Source organism: Coenobita brevimanus, chromosome 11 (assembly GCF_032717465.1).
Source record: "Coenobita brevimanus isolate Jiangsu-jjx chromosome 11, ASM3271746v2, whole genome shotgun sequence".
Classification (NCBI taxonomy): domain Eukaryota; kingdom Metazoa; phylum Arthropoda; class Malacostraca; order Decapoda; family Coenobitidae; genus Coenobita; species Coenobita brevimanus.
The window spans coordinates 10,884,756-10,899,344 of record NC_136964.1 but is presented as its reverse complement, the minus strand read 5'-3'; the positions used below and the strand labels follow the sequence as shown (position 1 = coordinate 10,899,344).

The 14,589-nt window shown below is 40.4% G+C and overlaps 1 protein-coding gene across 2 annotated transcripts; it reads left to right on the top strand.

Annotated features, from left to right (window-relative positions):
- Positions 1 to 1,622: 1,622 nt before the first annotated feature.
- Positions 1,623 to 14,378, top strand: LOC145412017 (putative ATP-dependent RNA helicase DDX28). Of its 2 annotated transcripts, XM_080281960.1 has the most exons (12): positions 1,623 to 1,708; positions 3,698 to 3,838; positions 4,721 to 4,867; positions 5,129 to 5,248; positions 5,609 to 5,809; positions 6,374 to 6,524; positions 7,838 to 7,944; positions 8,349 to 8,480; positions 9,522 to 9,679; positions 12,169 to 12,352; positions 13,633 to 13,785; positions 14,125 to 14,378. In XM_080281960.1, the coding sequence occupies exons 1-12, from the start codon at positions 1,637 to 1,639 to the stop codon at positions 14,227 to 14,229; spliced, it is 1,671 nt and encodes a 556-aa protein (XP_080138086.1). In that variant the 5' UTR covers positions 1,623 to 1,636; the 3' UTR covers positions 14,230 to 14,378. The 2 variants fall into 2 exon arrangements, with proteins under 2 accessions (XP_080138086.1, XP_080138087.1); XM_080281961.1 differs by lacking the exon at positions 4,721 to 4,867.
- Positions 14,379 to 14,589: the final 211 nt, after the last annotated feature.

Sequence of the window (14,589 nt, the reverse complement as noted above, 5' to 3'; positions counted from 1 at the left end):
AGGAGGTTACGTACAATAGTGTATTTCTGGGAATTTTGTATGGAGCTTTGTGTTTACCTTTATATCTATCCGTATTTGTCTAACAGTCCATCTGTCTACCTAATCTGTGTATGGAGCTATCTATTTACACCTCTGTCTGTCTATTTGGCTGTTGGTCAGGCCACATATCTACCTAATTTGTCTCTTCTATCTAATCTGCATGCTTGTCATTTAGTCCATCTGTATACAATATATTTATCTACGTGCTTCCCTGTCTCCCTGTCTGTTTATCCATGAAATTCCTAACCCATCATCTCTACACCTGAAAAGAAGTAAAATGAGAATAGCTATGTGTATGTATATTTCCCTTTCTCCTTTTTTGTTATTATATTCATCTCCTTTTTATATCACTTCATCTTCTTTCTTTCTTTCTTTCATATTTATATCTCTCTTTTCATCTTCTTTGTCTACTTCATGTTCTGCTTCAAGCTCTTCATCTTTGCACTTATGGACTTCTTGCAGGGGTAACTTACAATTTCTACTCTACTTCCAAGCAATGGTAGTCAGCGCCATTCACGTGGCAAAATATGGTCGTAGTTAATGTACATAGACTTTTCTATGTGTATCTTATTTACTGTAAATGTTTATGGAAATTTTTTTGTTTTCACTTGTAATTTTATAGATAACTGATTGTAAAATAAAAAATTACAACTGAAGGTAAAACTTGTTTACTTTTAACTGTGTTTTATAATTGCGGATGTTCAAGATACTCCTTCATGTGGTGTTGGTGGTATAACTGGGTGTTCTGCTGCCCTGTAATACAATCATTCCATAATACCCTGTTTATGCCCAAAAAGGAAGATGGTGGACTGCAGGAAAAGGGCAGCTTGAGCATACAGTCCACCAGCTTCATGTTCAGATGAGTTTAGGCCACAACAGCATCATTATTACCAGTTGCAGTTGAGTTAACACTTTTATGATGGTGAAAAAGGTACATACTAGTGAGTTTTAAGGTTGAAGGAAGCATGGTAGAGCAAGTAAAAGATGAATGGGTATGGCAAGTGAGTGTGTGAGGCAAAATGTATGGCAGATGAGCTGCATATGCAGTGAAGGGGGAGAGCAGAAAATTAAACATGGAGCAGTTCTGAAAGTTGTATGAACATTTGAGGGTGCTAGTTGAAAAGATTAAGATAGTAACTAGAGCTGCTTTGGTCATAGGTATGTAGAAAGCCCATTATAAATGTTTATTGGAATGCTGTGTATGTTATGAATGACCCCAGAGTTATTTGGAGGCAGTAAGAGGCTGTGAAACCTTTCAGTTTTGGAAGGTGTGATTGGAAGTGGAAATTAAGCTGATTTATAGTTTTGCAGTGGGAGCTGGTCTTCCATATCATGAACGATTTAATATTAATACAGATACAGTGTTTCAAGATAAAGTGAGAATATGATACATAAAGCATGGGAGTAAACTGCACTTGAAATGTATGTTTAATATTAGCTTTGATGTTAAATATACGTAGATGGGTAGATAAACTTGATGGGGAATAATTTTACTGGTGAAATGACATCCGAGCCACAACTACGGGGCGGTTTTTAAGAACATTGGATTTTGGCGGGAAAACCTCTGTAGGGAAGAAGGAGAAGAGCGACGGGCAGGATGAGTTTGACAAGCAGTGTTATTTATGGTGTGAAATATGCCAGGAATACGCAAGTAATTCGCATTTTACAGGTAATATTAATCCCTTGAATGACTAGTGACCGGGTTGGTGGAAAAATTGAGCTCCACATGACTGTCAGTGTAGTTTAGGAAGATGTAATGTCACGTCAATGTAAGATGCAGTTGCCCGACCTATCAGTTGTTCAGGTATATTTACTGTGGTTGATTTTGGAGTCCACTGCTTCCACACCCTATCAAGAATTTGATGTAACTCGTAGTAAATGTGTTTAGTGAGAGTTAGTATGGAAGCGAGGCGTGGACCTTGCAAGAGGGGAACAAGTCAAGAGTGAGAGCAGTGGAAATGAGTTACTTGAGAGGAGCATGTGGAGTGACATGGAGGGACAGGTTGACAAATGAAGAAGTGAAGGAACGTTGTGGGGTAGATGTGAATGTGGTTGAAAAGATTAGGAGAAATACACTGAGGTGGTTTGGACATGTGGAGAGGATGGAGAATGAAAGACTGACTAAGAGGGTGTATGTAGGTGAGGTGGAGGGAGGGAGAGGGAGGGGTAGACCGAGGATGAGGTGGAGGGATGGAGTTGAGAGGTATATGAGGGAGGGGGGGGTGAGTTGGGGGGAGGGTAGTCGAATGGTGGGTGACAGAGTGACTTGGAGGCGTTTTGTCTGTGGCCACCCTTTGCGGGATTAGGGCGTCGGGCTATAGATAGATAGATAGATAGAGAGTTAGGTCCATCCCCAGTAAAGAAAGACTAGCCCATATGATCCGGGTTTTAAAGTTTTCAGCCAAGTCTTGTTTCAATATTTGGAAAAAGTTTATGGTAGTAAAATTATAGTTTCAGCCTAGAACAATTATGATATTTTGATCTGTTTTTTCGTTATTTTAAACAGTTCTAAGACACTTCATTTACGGCATTTTTGCCGCAAGTTATTTTACTCATGAAGATAACTGAACCTAACCTAACCTTCAGGAGTACAATACAAATAATTTGCGACAAAAGTACCATAGATGATAAGTGTCATATATTTGTGTAAAATAACAAAAAAATAATGATCAAAACCTTGTAATTGTGTTTTTGACTGAAACTACAGTATAATAATACCCCTACCACTCTCAGATTTTGAGAAGCATATGACATGGGTTAAGTTTGATTATAGTGTTACTTATTAACAAATTTTGCAGAAAAACTGATACTAAGGTTAGGACCATGCCCATGTTAGACCCTGTTAGCCATGGTTTATGTGTAATATTTTTTTTTCAGAAATTGTTGATTTTTTAATTACCTGCTTCTTGGTAAAGCTGTACCAGATGGGCACACCGACTGCATCTATATTCTTTTAAATCCACAAACTGCAGGAAAGCAATTTTAGTACAGCATGCCACACAGGTAGTTATCAGTAATGTCACCACTTGCCATAAAACTTGGCATATTACATTACAGTGAACCCTCGATATAACGAACTAATTGGGGGGAGGGGTGGGCCACTATATACGAGGGGTTCGGTATTTCTGAGGGATTGCTGAACTCAGTTTTGCTATGTAAGGGGAGTCGTTCTGTCCTAGGTGCTCAGACATAACCTAAATTAACTCTATTAAGTTTTACATGCAGAATTCAATGGTTTATGAAGTTGTACATATAAATACATTACCTGTAATAAGAGTACAGTACAGTATAATGTAGTACTGTATTAGCTACACTTACTGTGCCAGGAAAGGATGGTGTTCAGGTACACTTACTGTTCCAGGAAGGGATGCTGTTGTCACTGTGGGCTGATTCGCGAACATCCCCAGCATTTAGTGACCTTTGTTCGCAAAATCTGGGGGAAGTTCGGTCGTGATTTGGCCGTTTGCTATATCCGAAATTCGCAAAACCGGGATTCGTTATATTGAGGGTTTACTGTATGCATAGCAGATAAATGGAGTGATGCTACTTTTTTTCTTTTGTTAGATATTTTTTCCCTTTTAGTCAATTAATGATTGATAAGAGTTTATGTCGGTTTTTATCATGCCTGTAGCTATATGGTATTATTTTACTTTTTCAGAAGAGATGGATGTCACAGGAACACTTTTCTGTGATTCGTATTCCTGTTCAGACAACCCAAAGGTTAGAGAGAGAAAAGTCGAAGAGAAAGAAAGAAGAACGGAATGCCATGATAGAACGCTCACAGAGGGGTGACTTGACAGTGAGTTTTGTTGTTGTTTTTAGAGAGAGAGAGAGAGAACAGTGTGTTTATTTGTCGCTGAGAGAGAGAGAGAGAGAGAGAGCAGTGTGTTTATTTCTTGTTGAGAGAAAAATAGAGAGAGCACAGTGTTTATATTTGTCATTGAGGGAGAGAGAGATGAAATGTGTATCATAGGTTGATATATGTAATAGTTAATATATGTAATAGTATTGTCCCACAGGAAAGTGAAGTTGGATGATAAACAGTACAACTAAAGAGTGTATTGGTATGTGCATAATTGTATTTAATAATATTTCAACACATCTTTTAATATTATCAGGACCGTATAGGGAAGAAAATGACCATATACCAAAAGGGCAAGTTCAGTCATAACATTGTGAAGCATCATCTGTTCCACGAATATCCGTATCTTACTTTCCAAGACTTTGATCGGCATCCAGTGTATAGTTTGTTTTGGTGTTCTTGCACATTATTTCTGGATCCTACTGATTCAAATTAGGTACAAATAAGGATTAGGTTGATGATGATGATAGAATTTGGTTGACGTAAGTGGTTAATATTCTATGTTGAAGTACAGACAGTTTTCACATAGATAGGAATAAGTGATGCGTATGGTGGTGGTGGTGATGATGATTTAGTTTGTTAGTTATAAGTGATTAATCTTATGTATTGAAACTCAGATACTTTTTCCTTAAAACAGCATTTTCTAAGATCAGATCTGTAATATTAAGTAACAAATAGGCAGGATCATGTTTATTTTCAGTTACTTAAGGACATCTACAGTATTTTGTGTTACCTAAGGCTATTTATTTCCTAGGTTATTTAAGGACATTTATTATGTATGTTACCAGTACTTAAGGAATAAATTATGCTTCTGTTCAGGTACCAATTGTATCATGTAAGAGGAAGGAGCTTAATCACTACCGAGGACAGTCGTACAGTAAATTTGCCGAGGTTCCATTGGCCTCGAAGGGCTGGAAGCATCTCAAGGCGGCTGGAGATTATTTCACCATTAGTGGCTACAGTGGGGTGAGTTTGATGGTTTCATATTGTGTATATGAAACTTGTGAAGATGATGATGATGATGATGATGATGATGAGGAGGAGGAGGAGGAGGAGGATAATACTGATGATGATGATGAGGAGGAGGAGGAGGAGGAGGAGGATAATGATGATGATGATGATGATGATGAGGAGGAGGAGGAGGATAATAATAATGATAAAGATAATGAAACAATTTATAATGGTGGTGAAGATGAAGATAGTGATGATGCTGTTTTTTACTTTCAGAATCCATCACTGCACAGCTCCAAAGACGTTTCTGGTGAAGACTTTGAATCTCTGGGCCTCAGCAAAGAACTACTGTCTGCAATTAGTCAGTTGAAATTTGAAAAGCCAACCAATATACAGGTATTTACCCTCTGAATACAGGGAGCTGATAACAGGTAAAATAATGATGATGGTGAATTGATAATAAAAAAGAATTCAGGAAAATAATTGTTGATGGTGACAGTGATGATTGATGATGATGGTAATAATAATGATGATGGTGATGATAATGATGATGATGATTAATGATCATAATGATGGTGATGATGATGATGACATTGACAGTGATGATGATTGATGTTGCTTGATGATGATGCTGATGATAATGATAATGATGGTTGATGTTATTTTGATTGATGATGATGATGATGACTGACAGTGATGATGATTGATGTTGCTTGATGATGATGATAATGATGATACACTGTTCCACCATTTCAGGCCCTAGCAATCCCACACGTACTGCAAGGCAAGAACACACTAGTAACAGCAGAAACGGGTAATGGTAAGACCCTGACCTTCCTCGCCCCCATGCTGCAGCAGATCGCGCACTGGAAGAGGTCGTTAGGCTCACAGCTACCCTTTAACTCGCCTCTGGGCCTCATAATCTCCCCAGGACGAGAATTAGCAGAGCAGATTCATGTAAGGTTTCCGGCAACTTTTGTGAATTGTTAAGTGGCTTTGGCTGTTGGTTTGTCTGTAAAAAAATATCACATGTTCTATGACAGGCCTTTAACCCCTGTAGTGTGATGATTTTTTTGCTCCTTTGAGATATGGGTCTAAGTAGGGGGGCTGCCAGAGATCGAGCAGCATGTTGGAGCCTTTATAAACGATACAAAGAGATACGATGACGATTCCTATTATTTACATTGATTTACCAAGCATAGGAAATATCTCTTTTGTACCTGGGATTAATGAACTAAATCTGCCCCCCCCCCCTGTTTGAAAGAATCTTGTAAACTGAGTAAAATATTTCTCTCAGTAGCAAGAATTGAATATAATAGACAGAATGGGTTAAAAGGAACATGGCATCACTTTTATTAAATGATTGGGATCATGTTTGTGTTAATAAAATTGTTCTTCGAAGGTTGGCATAGTTTTTATCGATTGATTGGGAATTAAGTTTGTTTGTTATTTAAATTGATCTTCAAAATTATTAAGCTTTTACTAAATGTATGCCCCCTCCCCCCCCTTTTTTTTTTCCAGGGTGTTGCATCGACATTGGGTGAGAGTCTAGGAATCAATGTTGGGTTGGTCCTCGGTGGCAAGATACGAAGGAAGATGCACGAAGCGAAGATGTCCGAGATCCACCTCTTAGTTGCAACCATTGGCGCTCTGTCCAAGTTGACGACTGTTGGTGAGTTTGGCAGTCTGTGTGGTGTGTTTATCATGTGGTAGTTTAGCCTTGAACCCCTGCACATAAGGAATAGTATGGGATTTGTATTATTATTATTATTATTATTATTATTATTATTATTATTATATATTATTATTATTATTATTTATTATTATTATTATTATTATTATTATTATTATTTATTTATTTATGTATTTTTTAGGTGGTGGAGTAGCTTAGTTTTAGGCCCTCCTGTGTTTCAAAAGGGGTAACATGGAATTGGCTGTGTTTTTGTGCTTATATTATCATTTATTTATTTTACACTCCAAAACGCCTCCCATACTTTAGTGGTAAAATAAAGCAACTTTGAGTAATGCCAGCAATCTTTAATTTTCATCAGTGAGTGGCTTACAATATTTACTGTTCTGTATTCCATGATGGTCTATCTATCTATCTATCTATAGCCCGACGCCCTAATCCCGCAAAGGGTGGCCGCAGACAAAACGCCTCCAAGTCACTCTGTCACCCACCATTTGACTACCCTCCCCCCAACTCACCCCCCCCTCCCTCATATACCTCTCAACTCCATGATGGTGATGAAGATACTAATGTTGATGTATTGTACTTTGCACTCTTTCTCATAGACTTTTCATCATTAAAGAGTAAGGGTGGACTGGTTATAAAGGAACTCAGGGTCTGTGTGATGTCTGCATCTGTGTAACTCTGTATTTCAGGTGTATATGTACAGAAGATATTACCTACAGTGTTGTATGTTGTGTATACTGTATTTGTTTAACTGTGTGTACAATAATACCCCAATATATGATACCCCTACATGCGATACCCCGGCTTAACGATGGGGGTAGAAATACCACCATACCCTGCCTGACAATGGCCAAACCCCAATTTTGATGATATCTTAGCCTAAAATTGTGTTTAGATTGATTTATAAAAAGTTTTTAGACTTAGATTAATGTGTTTTAGCCATAGGTGGGGTGAACATTGTCATTTTAGGGTACAATTTACTAAGTTTGATTTTTTCCTGACATATTTGACGATTTTCATATGTTATTTGTTGGTTTTAGTGAGTTATTTACAAGTGTTAGGCTTAGGTTAGCCTCTTTTACAGCTGTTAGGTCATTTAGATTGGCTTAAAATTTGTTTTTGGGTTCATTTGGGTGGGTTTTGGACTTGATTGAGGGGGAAACCCAAGGTTGAAAAACACATCCTATTAGTTTACATTTTAAAACTACCTCGATATACGATACCCTGCCTAGTGATGGGTTTTTACCTAACCAATTGCATCGTTAAACTGGGGTATATGTGTATTGCAGGTGTGTACCGAAGAGATTACCTGCGCCACGTGACCTTAGACGAGGCTGATACACTACTGGATGACTCCTTCAGTGAAAAAGTTCTCCGCTACTTGTCTAAACTCCCGGTCAGTCATTGTCCCTACTTTTTTTTTTTTTTTTTTTTTTTTTTTTTTTTTTTAAAATATCCATGAATTTTTACAGTGTTATCCAGGTTCTGCTTTATATTGTTTGTCCCAACCGGATATGGTCCATAAGGGTTTGCATTTAGGCATGGTTGGCATGTATAACTTCTCTGTTTATCTGTCTGTCTATAGCCAGGTGCCATAACCCCATAAGGGGTGGCCGTTTGACTTTGAGTTAGGTGTTTTACTGGGAGGGGCACTAACTCTCTGCCAACCCACTTGTTGACACGTAGGGAACATGTATGGGTTTGCAAGAGGATATTGAGATGTAATATGTGGAAGAAATTGCAATGGAAGAGATGTATTTAATCGCCACTTAATATATGTCCCTTTGTTTTGCATGTCAGATTCAAGGTGTCAGTGAGGAAGAAGCGGCAATGGCAGACCAGCAGCCAGAAGTGATGTCTGGTATTCAGTTGACGCTGGTGGCGGCAACACTACCCCGCGGCCTTAACACCATCCTGGACCCACTCGTTGATGTAAGAGTTTCTGTCTCGGAACAGTAAGTTAGGTGGTTGGTAGGGTGCCCATCATCCACTCACCTGATGTAGTGCAACCTTGAGAGGATTGCACTACACGGATCCACTTGTTGATGAAAGAAGTAATTTGTCTCAGAACAGTGCTACCTTCAGGTGATTCTACATTGAATGCCAAGACGTTTACCTGTAACCCAAGAAATAATGGCATGGTAGCTTTATATATAACAGGTGGACCCTCAAGGGACTGTTGGGTAAAGGTGTTCCATAAGGGTTTAGATCTGAGGGTTGGTTGGGGATTATTTATTTATTTATTTTATTATTTTTTTTTATGCTAGGAAGAAGCGCATAAATTGTTCCTTCCAAGAAAAAAACAAAAACAATACAAGAGAGAGCCAGATTCAAAATTGCGCACATAAAACTATTCAGGGATGAGCACCTGTACTCCTTTTACTCTGACTTGGCCTAAAATTGCCACCTCTCCATCATTAGTGCTGAGCTGAAAGGTTATGAAATCAGCCATGATGGAGTGCTGAGGAGGAAATGTAGAGCCTAGCACCAGCTTTGTCTGCCACTGAGCCATGTAAAATAAGCTGCATAAGGATGAAAATCTTTGGCCAAGTTTAGGTAAAAAAGGTATAATTTGCTTTATATGCATTTTTTAGGGAGTAGAATATCACTTGCATTGATATAAAGGAAAGACATAGGATACAATAGATAATTAAATATAGTGTTTTGTTTTTGGCAGCTTGACTCCCTGGTTCATGTATTGACCCCACACCTTAACCATAACAATATAAATGACCTTTCTAATCATCTATGGTATTTCCCTTGCAGATTGGTTTAAGATTATTGATAAACTTGGGGAGTTCTTGGGGGGGGCCACTTATGATGGAAAGGAATGTCAGTATTGAAGGAATTACTTTTAACAGTATGAAGAAAACAGATTTGTACTAAAAAACGAGTGAGAGTTTTCTTGAGAATCTTCTGTGCAAAGCAGTTCTAGGACACATCATACTTAGTTTTTCTTTCTCGTCATTGCAGCCTGACTCCCTCGTCCACCTGTCAACCCCACACCTGAACCGTCTGATGCCCCACGTACCCCAGCGGTTCATTCGGGTCAATCGCCACACCAAGGCAGAGAAGCTGGTCGAACTGGTTAGAGCAGATGCACGACGAAAGAACCCTGTGGTCATATTTAGGTGAGTGAGGAATGCAGAAGCCTTCTTGCCTCACCCCATCATCGTTATCATCATCATCATCATTTTTCAAGCTTCGGAGAGCCAGAAAAGCTTGATAGGATGAATCACTGTCCAAAGTTTGCCACACACCCATTCACTAACCATGCAAGTCCCTGGAATCCAGGCATTTCCCATCCTTCAGCATATTTAGTTTTATAATCTGTTTTCCATTTAGCTAGGGTCAGATGGCTTTACTTGATAGCTTTCTTTCTCCATTCTCAGTTCTGCAGCAGTTCTCTTGTAATATCTTTAAATCTGAGGACACCACCTCATCCCACGTCTTCCTCGGTTTGTCTTTCTGTCTATGGAACTCTGTACAGTACTTGTGCGCCTCCTCACCCAGCACCCCTGCACCATTCTCCCAGCATGTCCAAACCACCACAGTCTACTCCCTTCCTCCATTCTGATGCTCTCCACTCCCAGCTGTTTGCCAGGTTCTGTGGATTTAAAAGATTAGGATGATACAAGTGTTGTCCTGATTATGCAAATCTTCTATCTATCTATCTATAGCCCGACGCCTTAATCCCGCAAAGGGTGGCCGCAGACGAAACGCCTCCAAGTCACTCTGTCACCCACCATTTGACTCCCCTCCCCCCAACTCACCCCCCCCCTCCCTCATATACCTCTCAACTCCATCCCTCCACCTCATCCTCGGTCTGCCTCTCCCTCTCCCTCCCTCCACCTCACCTACATATACCCTCTTAGTCAGTCTTTCATTCTCCATCCTCTCCACATGTCCAAACCACCTCAGTGTATTTCTCCTAATCTTTTCAACCACATCCACATCTACCCCACAACGTTCCTTCACTTCTTCATTCGTCAACCTGTCCCTCCACGTCACTCCACATGCTCCTCTCAAGTAACTCATTTCCACTGCTCTCACTCTTGACTTGTTCCCTTCTTGCAAGGTCCACGCCTCGCTTCCATACGTCAGGGTAGGGATCACAATACCATCATGCAGTGACTTCTTAACTTCCATACTCACCTCCCTATTTCTCATCACTGCTTTCAGTGTACCAACAACTTTCCTTCCCTGCTGTACCCTTTCATTTACTTCATCCCCCAAAGTTCCATCCTTACTCATCACACTACCCAAGTACTTGAATGCACTCACATTCTCACTGCACACTCTGTGACTTCATTCCTCTCAAACACCATAACTTTACTTTTGTTTACATTAACTTTCAGCTTCCTCCTCCTACACACTGTCCCAGATTCATTCACCAAACCTTGCAACTCCCATTCATCTTCACTCAACAATACTGTATCATCAGCAAACAGCAACACCGGAAGCTTCCAAATCTCACCCTCATTCATTAGGGCCACCCCCACATCCACTGCCCTACCTTGAACCTCCTTTACAACCCCATCCATATATATATTAAACAGCCATGGAGACATTACACACCCCTGTTTCAGTCCCACATTGAGATCAAAGAACTCGCTCAGCTCACCATCCACTCGCACCGTAGCCCTAGCTCCCTCATACATACTCTTCACAGCACTCAACAATTTCCCCTCCACTCTTTTCAGCCACATTATAAAGTTTGTACAGTGTGTTCAGCATGTTTATTAATGTTGTGATGTGTTTATATGTTGTGTTTTTATTATGTACAGAATATCTTTTTGAAGTTTGTTCTTATCTACATGTTATGATGAATGAGTAGGGCATTGCTGAACAAAAGATTCGAGAAAATTGTAATATGTGAGAGGTTTGGCATAAAGGATGTTAGATAAGCATTGCAAACCAGTTAGTTGAAATAGTTTGGACATGCTAAGGAGATTGGGAGAGGATGACTGGCTGAAGAGGGTAACAGTTATGAGTGTTGAAGTAAGAATGCTCAGAGATAAACCAAGGAACACTTTGGATGAGGTCCGGTACAGGTCCCTGCCAGATAGGGGTTTGAGAAGGAAAATGGCTTAAGATGTAACATGGAAAGCTTGCAGGTGAAAAACCCATACATGCTAGCATAACCCATGTTCTTTAAATGGAAAGTAATGTTTAGAAAGTTTATTTTTTATTTTTGAAATGTTTACTGTGGTATCATACAGAGCTCTTTGACTGAAGTCCATCAGAGGGTCTAAGCTGGTACCTAGAGCAACCAGTGGTGCACCAAACTCAGATGGTGAAGATGTCTATCTGATCCCAAGGCATTGCCACAACATAGGTTCTGAGCTGGAGAGAGGGCAGACTGATGGCAGAGGACGTGGTGACGTGAGGTGGATTGCCACCTAAACACTAAATGTCTGGACTTGGTAGCCAGGGCCTGGATCTGAACACTTCTTATGGGGCAGTAAATTATTATGTGGTAGATAGGTAGATAGACTCGCCCCAGACGGCAACCAAAGCAAAAGAGTAAACTGGATCTCACTGGGCAAGATGTGTTGTGATGATGATAATGATAACAGTAATTAAACAGAACCATAAATTACCACTTCCCTCCAAACAGCAACCAAAGCAAGACAGCAGACTGGATCTCATTATACCTGAACGAAATTGGTGTGCCTTGCATCAACCTCCACGGGGCAATGTCGTTAGAGCTGAGAAAGGGTCGGTTTGATGCCTTCCAGCGTGGCGAGGCGGTGGCGCTGTCTTGCACTGACCTTACTTCCAGAGGGTTGGATACTGTGCAGGTATGTGGAGAGAGAAAGAGGGAGGGAGGGAGGGAGAGATGGGGAGAGAGGAAGAGAGCAAAAACTGGATCAGTCTGGTGCCTTCCTGCCTGGTGAGGTGGTGGCACTATCTTGTACTGATCTTACTTCCAGAGAATTGTTTCATCTTTAGGTGGGATAAAGGACAATTATGTGGGGATGATGTGCTCCAGTGTTAAGTTGGTAAGTCAGGTCAGACATTGCTCTGCTGCTGGTACCATGTAAGCCAGTACTACCTGTTTCATGGTTAGACTGTCGGTGATGAAAATATATATACATGGAAAAGGTGGAGAGATATGGTGGATGAGTGTGTGAGGAAGAGAGGTTTGGAAGTCAGTGAGACTAGGGAACTGACAAGAGATCGAGCTGGCTGGATGAATGTTGTGAGAAGTGCATGATCAGGGATTTGGCACCCCTTTTTAACATGACAGCATCCGGATTGACTCTATCGGATACGTTTATGTGAAGCTACATAATGTGATGAATGTTTTTGGCGTATCCGATAGAGCCAGGATTCCGGGGGCTTGAATGATGAGTGAATGGAAGCGTGGCCCTTTGGATTGGGTAAATTTTGGCTGTCTGGACATTGCTGCTCCTCACCCTGCCCTGGGGTGGGAAAGGAGGTCCAGATGATGATGATGATTGTGATCATGAACTGGTCTTTCCCAGTGAGGGGAATGACAGCTTCTCACAGGACAAAAAACATCTGTCAGAGGATGGATGAGCTTTGTAGCCAATTAGGATCTAGTAGGGCTGGTGGAGCTGATAAGCCATGGTTGGCAGTCCACATGGATATCCAGGCCTGGTGGCCGGGGATGCCATTCCCCTGTCCATAGGTTGGTGGTGGGCCTGTCCCTGACTTGGGAGGTGGGGAAGGGCTTGAACTTTGTCTCTCTGAAAACTGCCAGTCTGTCACCAACACAAGTATTACAACAGGAGAACAGATTAGTCCCAGCAGGCCTTGGCTGACCCTGATACAGGTCTTTTGCCAAGGGATCCCTTCTTATATGATGACAAGGCAGGGCCCTTGTCCCAACTCAGTCTGGGGACCCTGTTGGGCTGCCCCTCCCCCCCCCAGCCCTTTTTTTTGAGCAACACAAAATACAACTCACAGACAGTTCACTCTTCCCTCACATTGCTGCAGCAGCAGCAGCTGAAGTGGCTGGTTTCCTGCAGCCCACTGGTATCACATCCAGATCAGTTACATGCCAGAAGAGTAACAGTTACTTCAAACACCAACCTTTACCTTCTTCTCCCAACAGGCAGGTCATGTAATCAACTATGACTTCCCACACTACGTCGCCGACTACATACATCGTTGTGGTCGAACGGGGCGGGTTGGTAGTACAGTTCCGGGCATTGTTACCAGCCTCGTCCATCACAAGAATGAAGTTGAATTGGTCCAGAAGATTGAGGTATGATGATGGCTTGTTCTTTGATCATAAAATCTTGCTGTATCATACTTCTTATATTTTGTCAAAGGTCAGATCTTACTGTATTATTTTTACCTTTTATCGAAAACCTTGGTCCCATCTATTATTTGGAAATTATGGTTGAGATGATGATGATATTGATTTTTGTGCTTCACTTTGTGTCTGTGGGAATTACAGCAGGGTTTATGATGATGGTGATAATAGTAATAAAGCTTAATTTTTACAATGCCTTGTTTCTTGGGTGGAGTTTGGGCAGGAATTATGATAATGTTAATAATAATAATAAATGATAAAACCCAGTTCTTTTTCTCTCCATTCCAGTATGCTGTGAGGAAGGGTGAGGCATTCCACAATGTAAACGCAAATATCAAGAGAATAATAACCAACAGAATATTAAAAGAAGAACAACTGCGGCAGATCGTGTAGTAAATCAGTTTCTCCCAAGATATATTATTTATTGGTTAGTACTGTAGATAGAAATGGTTGTACATAGGTAGTTATAAAGTAGGTAGAAAAGTGTGTAGTCTACTTAAGCTACTAGTAATGTAGATAGCAAACTTTGTATATATTAGTGATAGGAGATTTAGTAGAATAAATTTTTAATAAAACTGATTTAACTATTCTCTGATTTTCTTTCAGTGACACTTCAGTATAACCCATCTAGTATAATTAATGGCAGATGGTTTATTATGTTTTGTGTGATGTGGAGTTAATATTTTGAAGGATTGAATGATGTGTGTAAGACTGTGTAGCCCATTTCACTGGTACGATGTTGGTAACTCTGCT